This window comes from Bubalus kerabau, chromosome 2 (genome assembly GCF_029407905.1).
Source record: "Bubalus kerabau isolate K-KA32 ecotype Philippines breed swamp buffalo chromosome 2, PCC_UOA_SB_1v2, whole genome shotgun sequence".
Lineage (NCBI taxonomy): Eukaryota > Metazoa > Chordata > Mammalia > Artiodactyla > Bovidae > Bubalus > Bubalus kerabau.
The window spans coordinates 141,115,849-141,131,369 of NC_073625.1; the positions used below are offsets into that span (position 1 = coordinate 141,115,849).

Sequence of the window (15,521 nt, forward strand, 5' to 3'; positions counted from 1 at the left end):
GTCGCAAAGAGTCTTTTATGTGTATTCAAATAAAGTATTTTTCCTTCACTCCTAGTATGTTATTGGAAATGTGATGTGCTAATTTAGGGTGAGGAAAGGGACTAAAAACTGGAATTCACAGTTCCCAGGTTTGAGTTGCAGAACTTCCAATTAACCAGCAAGATGGGCACATTCAGCTAATTCCTAAGCCTACTTGATAAAACAAGACTAGTGACATATTTTCCCACTCAGAGATTATCTGAAGATCAAAGAAGATCTCATATAAGAAAATACTCTGGAAGCTCAAGGAATGAAAGATAGATACATTGTGTTATTTTATTGAAAGTGGCCAGTGAGTGCTCAAGCGTAATGGCAAATGCATGTAAGAATTCAAATGCTGAGGGTTGGTGAGTTTGGCTCAGGTGACGACAGAGCTGATGCAACTCTCCTTAATCCTCCCCTCATCCTCCAGAGCAACCTGATACACTACCTGGGCCTCAGCCATCATCTGCTCGCGCTGAACTTCATCATCGTTTCTTTTGGCAAGAAAAGCGCATGGTCGTCTGCTCAGGTGAAGGTGACCGACACTGACTTTGATGGTGTGGAAGTCAGAGTGTTTGAAGGCCCTCCAAAACCAGAAGAGCCTCTGAAACGCAGCGTTGTTTACATCCATGGAGGAGGCTGGGCCTTGGCCAGCGCAAGTATGTCCTCACCTTTAGGTTGTTTGGGGTTGTGGCTGGCCCTGGCAGAGATGTATGACTGGGTTGACTTTCTTACTGGGTGAGGAGAAGGGGACCACTGGACTTCATCCCCCTGGCAGTCCCAGTTATCCCTACCATCCCAGCAAAGTTATTCATAGCACCCCCTCCTCCCCACTTTCCATTCTTGAAAGGATCCTGGTTTGGATGATTAATTATATAGCTACCCTACACCAAGAGTTTTGCCTGTTTGTTAATTCAGGCAGACTGTTTTGAAAATATTTCCTGTAATCTAAATCATACACTAACTTATTGTGAAGTAGTGTGGCTGCTTTCTATACCCAAACAAGGTAAAGTTGGGCCAGAGTATAAGGCAGGTATCTGTAGCTCTAGACCAACTTGTGTTCTGAAGACATCTTTTATGAAATAGAACAAGGATTTCTGTGTATACATGTTAACTCATCAACATTTCATCTGCTTATGAAACCAAAGATGAAAATATAAAATGTATGCCCCAGTTAAAGGGAAATGACCTTGAAAAGTTCAAGAACATTCTTTTTAGCATTGGATAACTTTCATGAGCAGAATACACATTAAAAATTGCAGGCAGCCAAGTGGAGCAGCCAGTGAAAAGCATACTAAGGAGGACAGATAAGGGCCTTACCTCTGCTCATAATTATTACGGAGCTACTTTCTCATCTTCAGCCCAGAGATTATTTTCATACATTAAGTTTAAAGGCTATGGTGGGACTTCCTTGGTGGTCCAGTAGCTAAGACTCCACAATGCCAATACAGGGCGCCTAGCTTCAGGGAACTACATCCCACATGTTGCAACATGCCACAGTTAAAATCCAGTGCAGCCAAATAAATAAATGTTATTGTTTTTAGTCACTCAGTCATGTCCAGCTCTTTGCAACTCCATGAACTGTGGCCCACGAGGCTTCTGTGTCCATGGAATTCCAGACCAAAATACTGGGGTGGGTTGCCATACCCTTCTCCAGGGGGTCTTCCTGACCCAGGGATTGAGCCTGGGTCGCCTCCTTTGCAGGCAGATTCTTTACTGGCTGAGCCACCAAGGAAATTAAATAAATAAATAACAGTAAATTTAAAAAAAAAAAGGCAAAGGCAACTTGTTCTGATTTGTCTTAAAAAAAAATAAAAAAAGTGGCAAAGGCCAAAAAGTGTAACTTTCTCTAGTAATCTCATTTCATTTAACTCCATATTCATTATTTATTCTATTATTCATTGATTTGTTCATATTTCCAACAGATGATTACTGAATATGTAGGTCTGCCCAGGGCTGAGAGGTTTCCTGGGTTATAGGACTTTGTGTATAGAACCTCAAACAGTTGTGTGCAAACCTGGACCTTTGGTCACTCTAATGTGTGCTAGATGATGGGAATACAAAAATGAGTAAAACAGAGTCTCTGCCCTAGAAAGGATAGCATCTGTAGCATTGCACGCTTGCCAGGAGAGACAGTACACCAGAGGCCAGGATGTGGAAGTGCCAGGAATGGTATGGATTATGAGTCAGCCTAGCCTTTTCCACACAATTTTGACTCATCAGTCCTGTCAGAGAGGAAAGGCTCAGTCTGGAGGAGATATGCAACTGTTTATGTAGTTATTGAACTTCTGGTTCTAATACTGCCTTGGAAAGTCTATAAATAAGGTATTTTGTGGCTTTCTGTTGAGACAATCTAGCACTTAATGTAAGAATATTAATATATCCAAAGAACAAGGGATTAAAGTGTTACATATTAAAATATGTAAAAACTTTTGGATTCTCTTTCTAAGAAATGCTAAGACTTCCTAAAACTCTATTTGTTGTATGTTGGTTTAAACGGAATACCATAGTTTTCAAGTTGGTGACTTTTCTGAATCACAGCAAATGAGGGTATTAAAAGAAAAATGTTGGGGTTCTAAGGAGGAACTGCTTATTCACTATGATTTTTAGAAAGGCATATCTCTTTGAAGAATTACAAAATCAGAATGAATCTAATGTACTTTTTTTTAAATATAAATTTATTTATTTTAATTGGAGGTTAATTACTTTACAATATTGTATTTGTTTTGCCATACATCAACATGAATTCGCAACAGGTATACACGTGTTCCCCATCCTGAACCCCCCTCCCTCCTCCCTCCCCGTACCATCCCTCTGGGTTGTCTAAGTGCACCAGCCCCAAGCATCCAGTATCATGCATCGAGCTTGGACTGGTGATTCGTTTCATATATGATATTATACATGTTTCAATGCCATTCTCCCAAATCTTCCCACCCTCTCCCTCTCCTGCAGAGTCCATAAGACTGTTCTATACATCAGTGTCTCTTTTGCTGTCTCGTACACAGGGTTATTGTTACCATCTTTCTAAATTCCATATATATGCATTAGTATACTGTATTAGTGTTTTTCTTTCTGGCTTACTTCACTCTGTATAATAGGCTCCAGTTTCATCCATCTCATTAGAACTGATTCAAATGTATTCTTTTTAATGGCTGAGTAATAGCCCATTGTGTATATGTGCCACAGCTTTCTTATCCATTCATCTGCTGATGGACATCTAGGTTGCTTCCATGTCCTGGCTATTGTAAACAGTGCTGTGATGATCTAATGTACTTTATATAGACGATTATGAAAGAAATTTTTAGTTAACAACACATTTGAAGGTAATCTTGTATGGCTTTCCTGTTATTTATAGCAATTGCATTTTATCAGAAACCAGGTTAATTCTTTTGTATTTGTACTTGTAACTCTGTTAATGAGATGTATGGTCATATTTACTTTTTATTGTTCTTACCATTAATAACTTAAGTCTGAGTCAGTTAGCAGAATTTAAGAATGGACAGTATTAAATAGACTGCATTATAGTGAGTGATTGCTCTCTTGTCTCTTTTAGAAATCAGGTATTATGATGAACTGTGCACAGCCATGGCTGAGGAATTGAATGCTGTCATTGTCTCCATTGAGTAAGTAATTAATAATTGTCATACAAGAAAATTTAACAAAGGATCCTAAGTAACTATCTAGTTACTTTATTTTATAAGTGATAAAATGTAAATTAAAGTCCAGAGAGGTGAACTGATCTTCCTGAGGTCACAAAAAATTATTTCTGATGTAACTTAGAATTTCTTCAACTAGCTTTATAATGCCTCAAATTATCTTTTTTTACTTTAGTTTTAGAAACTTCTGGAAAAGGAATTAACTGAGATTTTTGAGAGAAATATACAATCCGTTATCTATGCAGTCAGTTTGATTACCACCTTTTATATCTAAAAACCAATAAGCACTGTAAGAGAATCTGTCCTACATCCAAGAGTTGGAAAAGGTATTCTCCTGGAGTCAGGTTCTATAACTCAGACCTTGTAAACAGTGATGTGTTCACTGTTCTTAGTATAGCCTATTATTATCATTGTTAGAATTAGTATCAGTGTTTTGCGTTGCTTCTACCAGTTCTGTATTAGCTGTTTTTCCAGGAGTTTGTGATGGACAGGGAGGCCTGGCGTGCTGCTATTCATGGGGTCACAAAGAGTCGGACATGACTGAGCAACTGAACTGAACTGAACTGGGAAACTAAGAAGAATGTGCCCAAAGAAAGGCAATGCCAAAGAATGATCAAACTACCCCACAATTGGACTCATGTCACGTGCTAGCAAAGTAATGCTGAAACTTCTCCAAGCCAAGCTTCAACAGTATGAGAACCGTGAACTTCCAGATGTTCAAGATGGATTTAGAAAAGGCAGAGGAACCAAAGATCAAATTGCCAACATCCACTGGATCATCAAAAAAGCAAGTGAGTTCCAAAAAAATATCTACTTCTGCTTTACTGACTATGCCAAAGCCTTTGACTGTGTGGATCACAACAAACTGTGGAAAATTCTGAAAGAGGTGGGAATACCAGACCACCTGACCTGCCTCTTGAGAAATCTATATGCAGGTCAGGAAGCAACAGTTAGAACTGGACATGGAACAACAGTTTGGTTCCAAATCGGGAAAGGAGTATGTCAAGGCTGTATATTGTCACCCTGCTTATTTAACTTATATGCAGAGTATATCAAGAGAAATGCTGGACTGAAGCACAAGCTGGAATCAAAACTGTTGGAAGAAATATCAGTAACCTCAGATATGACACCACCCTTATGGCAGAAAGTGAAGAAGAACTAAAGAGCCTCTTGATGAAAGTGAAAAAGGAGAGTGAAAAAGTTGGCTTAAAGCTCAACATTCAGAAAACGAAGATCATGGCATCTGGTCCCATTACTTCATGGGAAATAGATGGGGAAACAGTGGCAGACTTTATTTTTTGGGCTCCAAAATCACTGCAGATGATGATTTAAGCCATGAAATTAAAAGACTCTTGTTCCTTGGAAGAAAAGCTATGATCAACCTAGACAGCATATTAAAAAGCAGAGACATTACTTTGCCAAAAAGGTCGGTCTAGTCAAAGCTTTGGTTTTTCCAGTGGTCATGAATGGATGTGAGAGTTGGACTGTAAAGATGGCCGAGTGCTGAAGAATTGATGCTTTTGAGAAGTGTTGAGAAGTGTTGGAGAAGACTCTTGAGAATCCCCTGGACTGCAAGGAGATCCAACCAGTTCATCCTAAAGGCAATCAGTCCTGAATATTCATTGGAAGGACTGATGCTGAAGCTGAAACTCCAATACTTTGGCCACCTGATGGGAAGAACTTATTCATTGGAAAAGACCCTCATGCTGGGAAAGATTGAAGGCAGGAGGAGAAGGGGATGACAGAGGATGAGATGATTGGATGACGTCACTGACCCAATGGACATGAGTTTGAGTATACTTCAGGAGTTGGTGATGGACAGGGAAGCCTAGTGTGCTGCATTTTATGGGGTCACAAAAAGTTGGACACAACTGAGTGACTGACCTGAACTGAACTGAAGAATGTGAAAAATAGTTTTAACAACTGCAGTGATTGTAGTCACACAAAAATCATGGTGTTCCATGGCAGGCATGGTGCAGGTGCTATGTGTACACTGTTTCTCCTCCTTCAGATCTTTGTCCAAATATTATCCTTTCAACGAGGCCTTCTTTCACACCCCTAAAATTTCAGTCCATTCTTCTTCTGTTTTATTTTCCTCCAAAATTATCAATTATAATTCTCCAAATTTTCAAAACTATCTCCAATTATCAGTGGACTGACAGACCATATATATAACTTATTATGTGTTTATTGTATCAGGTAGAAATAGAAGATGTAAATTTTGTGAAGACAGAGATTTTAGGGATGGTTGTCTGTTTTGCTCATAGCTGATCATTAGTGTCTGGAATTGTCCCTGGCAGATAGAGGACATTTATGATATTGTGATTTGTAAGAGATATATGTTTGGTCATACCAATGATCAAATATATATTTTTCATATGTACTTGGTATTCATCCAAAGTTCCTGGCTCACAGCTCCCCAAATCCTTGAAATTTCCTGTATTCAGAGTATTAAAGATGTCTTTGTTTTGTGAGTGAGATGACCTTTGGAAGCACCTAAGGATGGGGATACTGGTTGCCAGGAGAACCAACTATGTGATTAGAGGGCTGGAACTTTCCTACAGCCTGGTCTCTGAGGAGGGGAGAGGGGCTGGAGGCTGAATCAATTGCCAGTGGCCAGTGATTTAATCAGTCATACCTATGTAATGAATCTTCCATGAAAACCCAAAGGACAGGGTTCAGAAAGCTTCCACTTGGTGAACACATGTAAATGGGAGAGTGGTACACCTTTGAGAGGATGTGGAAGCCCTGAACCCTTCCCATGTACCTTTCCCTTCATATCTCTTCCATCTGGCTGTTCCTGAGTTGTATCCTTTTATAATAAATCAGTAACCTAGAGAGCAAAACGTTTCTCTGAGTTCTGTGAGCTGCTCTAGCAAATTAATTGAGCCTGAGGAGGAAGTTGTGGAACCCTCTGATTTATAGCCAGGTGGTCAGAAGTATAAGTAATAACTTGGACTTGGGATTGGCAGCCTCAGTTGGAGGGATTGTTGGAACCTCCCATCTATAACTTGCTGAGAAGCATAGGTGATTACTTGGACTTGTGTCCGGTGTCTGAAGTAGGGGGGGATCTACAGTTTTGTAGGTGGTGGTTTAGTCACTAAGTTGTATCCAACTCTTTGTGACCCCATGGACTGTAGCTTACCAGGCTTCCCTGTCCATGGCATTTTCCAGGAAATAATACTGGAGTAGGTTGCCATTTCCTTCTCCAGGGGATCTTCCCAACCTGACCCAGGCATTGAACCAAGGTCTTCTGCATTTCAGGTGGTCTCCTGCATTGCAGGCAGATTCTTTACTGACTGAATCACAGAGAACAAATGTTGATCCCTTAATCTTTGGAATCTGATTCTATCTCCAGGTAGATACTCTCAGAATTGAGTTGAACTGTAAGACACCCAAATGATGTTTGGTGCATTGCTTGATGGAGGTATGGGACAAGCCCCTCCCCTACCCCAGCCCCACCCCCCACCCCCCCTCAACAAACAAACACACATTGAAAATTAGTCACAAAACACCAGAAGAGCATTTAATACCTATTTATGGAATGAATGAATAAAGAGTTTTGCTTAGCTCTCATAAAAGTCATCCAAAATAAGTATTTTGATAATTTTCCTCATAGATGAGGAATTTGAGGTCCATAAAGTTAAGTAATCTCTGTGAAGTCACATAGGTGGAGTGAAGAATTAAATAAATCAGGTGGACTCACACCCTAGGTTCCTATGCTTCTTTGAGCCAGAATTAAATTAACATTAAAGGGCTTCTGGTTCAAGATGGTGGAGTAGAAGGACATGTGCTCATCTCCTTATGTGAGAATACCAAAATTGCAAATAACTGTCAAACAACCACAGACAGGAGGGTGCTTGAACCCACCAAAAAGAGATACCCCACATCCAAAGACAAGAAGCCGCAGTGAGATAGTAGGAGGGGTACAATCAGATTAAGATCAAATCCCATAACTGCCAGGTGCGTGACCTACAAACTGGAGAATAGTAATACCAAAAACGTTCTCACATTGTTGTGAAAGTTCTGAGCCCCATATCAGGATTCCCAGCCTGGGGATCTGACAAAGGAACTGGGAGTCTCCAGGGAATCTGACCCTGAGGGTCAGTGGGATTTGATTAAGGGACTTTCACAGGACTGGGGGAAACAGAAACTCCAGTCTTGGAGGGTACAAAAAAAATCTTGTGTGCACCAAGACCCAGAGGAAAGGAGCAATGACCCCACAGGAAACTGAACCAAAACACCTTCTAGTGTTGGAGGGCCTCTGTGGAGGTTGGATCAGCAGGGGCTTACCACAAGGATGGGGCACTGGCAGCGGTAATCCTGGAAGGTCCCTCTTGGCATATGCCCTCTTGGAGGTCATTATTAACCCTACCATAGAGCCTGTAGTCTTTCATTTTGCTTGTTTTGTTTCTTAGATTCTACATATGAGTGCGACTAGGTGGTATTTTGGAGAAGGAAATGGCAACCCACACCAGTATTCTTGCCTAAAGAACCCCAGGGACAGAGAAGTCTGGTGGGCTGCCATCTATGGGGTCGCACAGAGTCGGACACGACTGAAGTGACTTAGCATGCATGCATGCATGCATTGGAGAAGGAAATGGCAACCCACTCCAGTATTCTTGCCTGGAGAATCCCAGGGACAGAGGAGCCTGGTGGGCTTCCATCTACGGGGTCGCACAGAGTCGGACACGACTGATGCGCCTTAGCAGTAGCAGCAGAGCCTGTAGACCCCAGGACGGGGTTGCCTCAGGCACAACTACCAGGGAGGGAGTGCAATCCCACCCATCAGCATATAGTTGGACTAAAGCTTTACTGAGTAAGGCCCTGCCCACCAGAGCAAGACCTAGCTTTTACCACCCTGTCCCTCCCATCAAGAAGCTTAGAGAAATCTCTTAGCCTCATCCACCAGAGGGCAAATAGAAGAAGCAAGGAGAACTACAATCCCACAGCAGCTAGAAAGAAAACTACATTACAGAAAGTTAATAAGGTTGAAAAAGCAGAGTTATATCCCAGATGAAAGGACAATAATATAAAACCCCAGAAAAACAACCAAATGAAGTAGAGATAAGCTTCAGTATAATGATAGTAAAGATGATTCAGGATCTCAGAAACAGAATGGAGAAGATGCAAGAAATGTTTATCAAAGACCTAGGAGAACTAAAGAACAAACAAACAGAGATGAAAAATAGCCTAAAAGGAATCAATAGCAGAATAACTAAGACAGAAGAATGGATAAGTGACTTGGAGGACAGAATGGTGGAAATCACTGCTGCAGAACAGAATATAGAAAAAAGAATGAAAAAAAATGAAGACAGCCTATGAGACCTCTGGGGCAACATTAAACACACCAACATTTTCATTATAAGGGTTCCAGAAGAAGAAGAGAGAGAGAAAGGATCTGAGAAAATATTTGAAGAGGTAATAGCTGAAAACTTCCCTAACATATGAAAGAAATAGTCAACCAAGTCCAGGAAGCACAGAGAGTCCCAGGTAGGATAAACCCAAGGAGAAACACCCCAGTACACATAGTAATCATGCTTGGGGCTAGTGCACTGGGACAACCCGGAGGGATGGTATGGGGAGGGAGGAGGGAGGAGGGTTCAGGATGGGGAACACATGTATACCTGTGGCGGATTCATTTTGATATTTGGCAAAACTGATACAATTTTGTAAAGTATAAAATAAAATAAAATTTAAAATAGAATCCAGAAGAAAAAAAACTCACAAAAATTAAAAGACAAAGGTAAAATTCTAAAAGTATCAAGGGAAAAATGACAAATATCATATAAGGGAACTCCCATCAGGTTATCAGCTGATTTCTCTGGCCCACTCTATAGGCCAGAAGGGAATGGCACAATATATTTAAAGTGATGAAGGGGAAGAACCTACAACCAAGAATACTCTGCCCAGCAAGAAGACTCTTATTCAGATTTGATGGAGAAATCAAAAGCTTTCCAGACAAGCAAAAGTTAAGAGAATTCAACACCACCAAACCAGCTTTACGACAAATGTTAAAGGAACTTCTCTAGGCAGGAAACACAAGAGAAGGAAAAGACCTACAGAAAATAAACCCAAAACTATTAAGAAAATGGTAATAAGATCATACATATTGATAATTACCTTAAATGTAAATGGATTAAATGCACCAACCAAAAGACATAGCTGGATGGGCAGATAAAAACATGTGCATGTATGCACTTCCACTTACCACATCACTCTGCTTGACCCCTCAAATTGTATGTAATTATTTTATATTGTTAAGTTAATCATATTCCCACTATGGCTTACAATTATAATTGTCTTTTATTTTTTGTCTGGCTATTGATTGTGAAAACTGATAAACTTCTTTTATTATTGTGATTAAGTAACTATTACCCATTTAATACCATTGTATCATGATTGATAAACAGAAAAATAATAGAATTCTATATCATCAAAACTACCATTTAATAGAAAAACTTGTAATCACTTTTTAAAATCCAGATGCATATCAGAATTACCTCGGAATTTTTTGAAAAATACAAATGCCCAGGTATTGTTTTTTTTCCTCCAAAGCTCCAAATATGTTTCTAATGAACAGTCATGTTTAAAAACAACTGGACTATTTGATGATTTTATACTTTCATCTAGTTTGTTTCACTTTTTATATTTTATATTCAGTGCTCCCATTTCATATAGTTTATGTTTTCCAATTTTTCCAGCTCTTCTTTTTTTTTTTTTGGTGTTCTTTCTCATCCTTTATCAAGAGTAGTAGAAAAACTTTTGTATACATATATATGGGGATTCCCTGGTAGCTCAGTGGTAAAAAAAAAAAAAAAAAAAAAATCCCCCTGCAATGCAGAAGACGCAAGAGATGTGGGTTCAATCCCTGGGTCAAGAAGATCTCCTGGAGAAGGCAATGGCTTCCCACTCCAGTATTCTTGCCTGGAGAATTCCATGAACAGAGGAGCTTGGTGGGCTCTTTCGGGTATCAAAGAATCAGACACGACTGAGTGACTAACTTTTAGTTGGTGTGTGTGTGACTGTCCTGTCATATTGATCCAAGTGCAGCAGGAAGTATTAGTTATTGTACAAACTCTGCCTTGTTCTGCCAGAAGGCAACCAAGGGCCAGACAATTGTCAAGAACCACATTAGCCAAGGAAACAAGAGAGGCCCCAAGTTCCATTAAGACTTTACATAGGAGTCAACCTTCTACATCATTTTACTTATCTATTGATGGTACTTGTCTTTTGAATAAGTATCTCAGGTCTTTCACTGGCTCACAGGTGTATTGTTCTTCTGCTATGACCTGCAGGGTTTCTGCAAATCAGTCAGACCCAACTGAACAACTAAGCACACAAACACATACATATACATAAATAGTATGTATAATACATATATTTTAGAGAAAACTTATGAATTTTTGCCTAACTAAAAAATTTATGACATTTTGATTCTACTTGTTTGACTTGGTATCAATAGAATGCTACATTTCTTGTTTTTAAAAAGTAGATAGGCAACAAGCAACAGAGGTTTACCTTATAGCACAGGGAACTATAGTCAATATCTTTATAAGATATAAGATATAACCTATAATGGAAAATAATTGAAAAAACAAATATAACATTGAAGGAAGCTAATGATGACGAGTGACGGGTTTATGGCAACATTTGCCACTTTCCATGCCCTGACCTTGCCTTACCTTCCCTCTGCTTCTCTCTGCCAGCTGAGATCCCATTCACAGCTTATCTCTTCTTTGCCCCTACTCTAGATCAGGAACCTAAGGGAATCCTTGCCTCTCCAGTCCCTTGGAAGGGCTAGTCTCCAAAGTCATTGAAGCAGCTCTGACCCTGTGAACAAGAGTCTTAGTGGCAGCCTCCTCAGCAAATTTGACACTAGACAGCCCTGGACAACTTCCAGGCCATCCTGGATACTCATCAGGGCCTCCCAGATCACTCAAGGGGCCCTTGGTGCAATTTTATATTGCAGGAAGCATCAAGTAAACCTTTATATCATATGGCCTGGGCAGCTGGTCAGAGGAAGACTGCAGCTATTTAAGCAGATGAAACCCCATTATAGATCAAGGCCCTGAAGCTCAGTGCTAGTGAACTGGCCTCAGGGCCTCTTCAGTGGTTTCCTGTGTAGCTCCAGCTCCTCAAAGGCCTGAGGAAAGGATAGAAGGTGGTCTTGGTTTTACTTGGCACCATGAGGATTCTCCACATGAGCCTTATCTTCCAAGTGTTCTTTTAAGCCTAGGCGTATCATAAAACAAAGACAGATAGATAGGATGTTTTTAAGATTTTTTTAAAAGGAGTTAAATATAGAACAATAGAATGGGTCTGACTTGTTCAGTTGGGTCTGACAGAAACAGGGTTTCTGCAGGGTTTCTTTTACAGAAACCCTGCAGGTCACAGCAGAAGAACAATACACCTATAAGCCAGTGAAATACCTGAGACACTTATTCAAAAGACTACAGATCTCTTCAAGAAAATTAGAGTTACCAAGGGAACGTTTCATGCAGAGATGGGCACAATAAAGGACAAAAATGGTATGAACCTAACAGAAGCAGAAGATATTAAGAAGAGATGGCAAGAATACACAGAAGAACTATACAATAAAGATCTTCATGACCCAGATAATCACGATGGTATGATCACTCACCTAGAGCTAGACATCCTAGAATGCTAAGTCAAGTGGGCCTTAGGAAGCATCACTACAAACAAAGCTAGTGGAGGTGATGGAATTCCAGTTGATCTATTTCAAATCCTAAAAGATGATGCTGTGAAAGTGCTGCACTCAATATGCCAACAAATTTGGAAAACTCAGCAGTGGCCATAGGACTGGAAAAGGTCAGATCCAATCAGTCCATTCTAAAGGAAATTAGTCTTGAATATTCATTCGAAGGACTGATGTTGAAGCTGAAACGCCAATACTTTGGCCACCTGATGTGAAGAGCTGTCTCGTTTGAAAAGATTCTGATGCTGGTAAAGATTGAAGGAGGGAGGAGAAAGGGACGACAGAGGATGGGATGGTTGCATGGCATCACCAACTCAAGGGGCATGAGTTTGAGTAAACTCCAGGAGTTGGTGATGGACAGGGAGGCCTGTCCTGCTGCAGTTCATGGTGTTGCAAAAAGTCAAACTGAGCAACTGAACTGAACTGAACTGAATGAATAAATACACTTTGAGTTGGATTAATGACTTCAGAGAGTTGTTACAAGAATCGGTTTGGACATCTGAGATGAAAGGGCCTTGGATGCTCTAAGGCACTAGGCAAGTCTGGAGGCTCAGTGCCCTAGCCCATGTACAGAAAGGTCCAACTTGATTCATCAACATGTTTGGAACTCACAGAACTTTTCTTTGCAGCAATATTGAGCTAAGGTGATTAGGATCCATCCAGGCCAGCCACCCCTGAAGAGCCACATAACCTTTATGTTCTAGTTGAGGTATGGCCAACACCATATGACTGATGTTTCTCTTGGAAAGTATGTTCAGAGGTCTGATGTGGGACCATATTTCTTCTCACTGTTCACCTCTTTCTTCCTTCTTCTATTCCATAAATATCTATTGACTTCCTGTAGTGTGCCAGCTATTTTGTTAAATTCTGATGCATAACAGTGAGACAAACATAAACTCTGCCCTCATAGAGTATACAGTCTAGACAGGAAAGTAAATCTTGAACAAATAATGTTAATAATGTGATAAGTGATTTGAAATAGAAAGGGAAGTAGTAATGGAGGCATCTAATAGATAAGATGTTACCTAGTTTGAAGGTTTGAATTGCACTCCTAAGGATGAGCAGAACCTAGTTAAAAGAGTGAGTTGGTCATGGAAGTACAAAGTGGGGAAATAAGAGGGATTGGGAGGAAAGGAGGAGGATGAGAACATTAAGGAAATGAAACGAGAGGTGACTAATGGAGGGACTCATGCTTCTGGAAATAACTAAGGAAAATAAGAAATATGGGTGTATACCTGGGAGCCTTCAGAAATATGGTGGACTCTTGATTCTCTTGGAATTCCTTCTCCTAGCAGGGAGGCTGTCTGGACACAACTGCTCCTTATCCTTGAGGCTAACAGGAGTGGGTAGTGATGTCATGGCTTTGTTTCAGTGTGGGGATGGCCTTCTGGAAGGTTATATGTAATCTGAGGAAGCTGATAGGCAAGGGTTGAGGATGAAATCACTTCATATGAAGCACAACCATGAGCTGGAACTCCTGAGTTAACATCATTGGTATTGGCTCAAGATTCTGGGGACAGATCTAACAACTTCATCTTTATCTAACAAGGTAGATAAAGATCTCAAGGCATAAAAATAGGCCATGACTTCTATTCAGTAGCTTCAATAATGCTATGCTATTTTTACACATAATTGCACAATAAGTCTGCAGTATTCTTGCCTGGAGAATCCCAGGGACAGGGGAGCCTGGTGGGCTGCCGTCCATGGGGTCACACCGAGTCGGACACGACTGACGCGACTTAGCAGCAGCAGCACAATAAGTATTTGTGAAGTAAATGAAAGAGTTCACCTTATAATATCAAAAATACATGGATGTATCCTCATTTACATAATCTGGGAGGGAAGTTTATGTTTATAAGCTTGTTTTCATAAACTTCAGTGTAGTTTAACTACAGTTTATATGATGAAACACAATACTAAAACCATAAAACATCAGGGAGAAGGAATATTTAAATTTTTTGAAAGATAAGATGCTAATGTACAGCATGGGGAATATAGTCAGCGATATTGTATTAACTATGTATGGTGGCAAATGTTAACTAGACTTACTGTAGTCATCATGTCATAACATATATAAATGTCAAATCAGTGTGTTGTACATACAATATAATATTGTGTGGTCATTGTACTTCAACTACAAAAAGATAAAATGTAAGATAATAACAAAGTATTATTATGCTGGATATTATTAAATTCCAGCTTTTTTGGTTGTGAAAAATGGTTTCAAGTTGTGTTTTGCTTAAGTCTTTGCTACACTCAAACTTTCTGTTTTGTGTTGATGGAGACCTTTTCCCATCCACCAAATATCAGGTAGCACTATGCACAGAGAACTTAAAACCTGACAGAGCTGTAAAGAAGAACATTGCTCAGTAGACAGAAAGGAAGCTGGAATGTGTATCTTGGTCTGCTGCTAACAGAGTTACAAGCAATGGGACTTTTATGACTCTGTCTTCCTCATGCATAAGATTAGATGAGTGCAAGCTGACAAAATCACAAAGCTTCTCGGAGGCACAGTGAGACATACATGTTGATAGTTGTTCAAACAAGATACTGTGAAAGACACGATGTGACAGTCACCTCACTGTGACTTGCCCTCTGCTCCTTTTCCTGCTCTTCCTCCCTGTCCTGAGTGGAGAAATCCTCACGTATCACCCTGACTCAGGCAGCCCTGGGAGGTGGGCAGACTGAATTCTTGAGGGTTCCCTCTACGAAAGAGAAGATTTGTCCCAAACTTTCTTTTTACTCAGTCCAGGCCACTGTATTAGCAAACCTAAAGGCCAGTGTTACAAACAGTTTAATGCTACAGAAAGATATTGTGGCTTCTTTTTAAAAAGTAGGTTGTTTTAGATCCTTAACAATCATTAACTAATGAATGTCTCCTTTTTAGACATATTAAGGTAAAGTCTTCTTGACTCTGTTTTTGACTTAAAAAAAAAAAAAATCCACTGGCTTCTCTCTTGTGGTTTAGGCCTTTTAGAATTTGTAGGGAGGAGGGTGAAGCTGTACAGAAAGCCTGTGCTGTAAACAAGCAGTAAGGTAGGGAAGCTTAGTTCCACCCACACCTGCGCCCAGAGCTCAGTTTAACTTCTGAAATCACAGAGAAAGTAGGTCAGAGGGACTTTGCA

At 40.1% G+C, this 15,521-nt stretch overlaps 1 protein-coding gene across 1 annotated transcript in view; it reads left to right on the forward strand.

Annotated features, from left to right (window-relative positions):
- The window catches only part of NCEH1 (neutral cholesterol ester hydrolase 1), a 67,953-nt gene that overhangs the window by 41,231 nt on the left and 11,201 nt on the right, over positions 1–15,521 (forward strand). The window contains exons 2-3 of the mRNA XM_055569037.1: positions 452–680; positions 3,575–3,644. Of these exons, the coding sequence (XP_055425012.1) occupies positions 452–680; positions 3,575–3,644 (299 nt within the window). The remainder of the gene's footprint in view (positions 1–451; positions 681–3,574; positions 3,645–15,521) is intronic.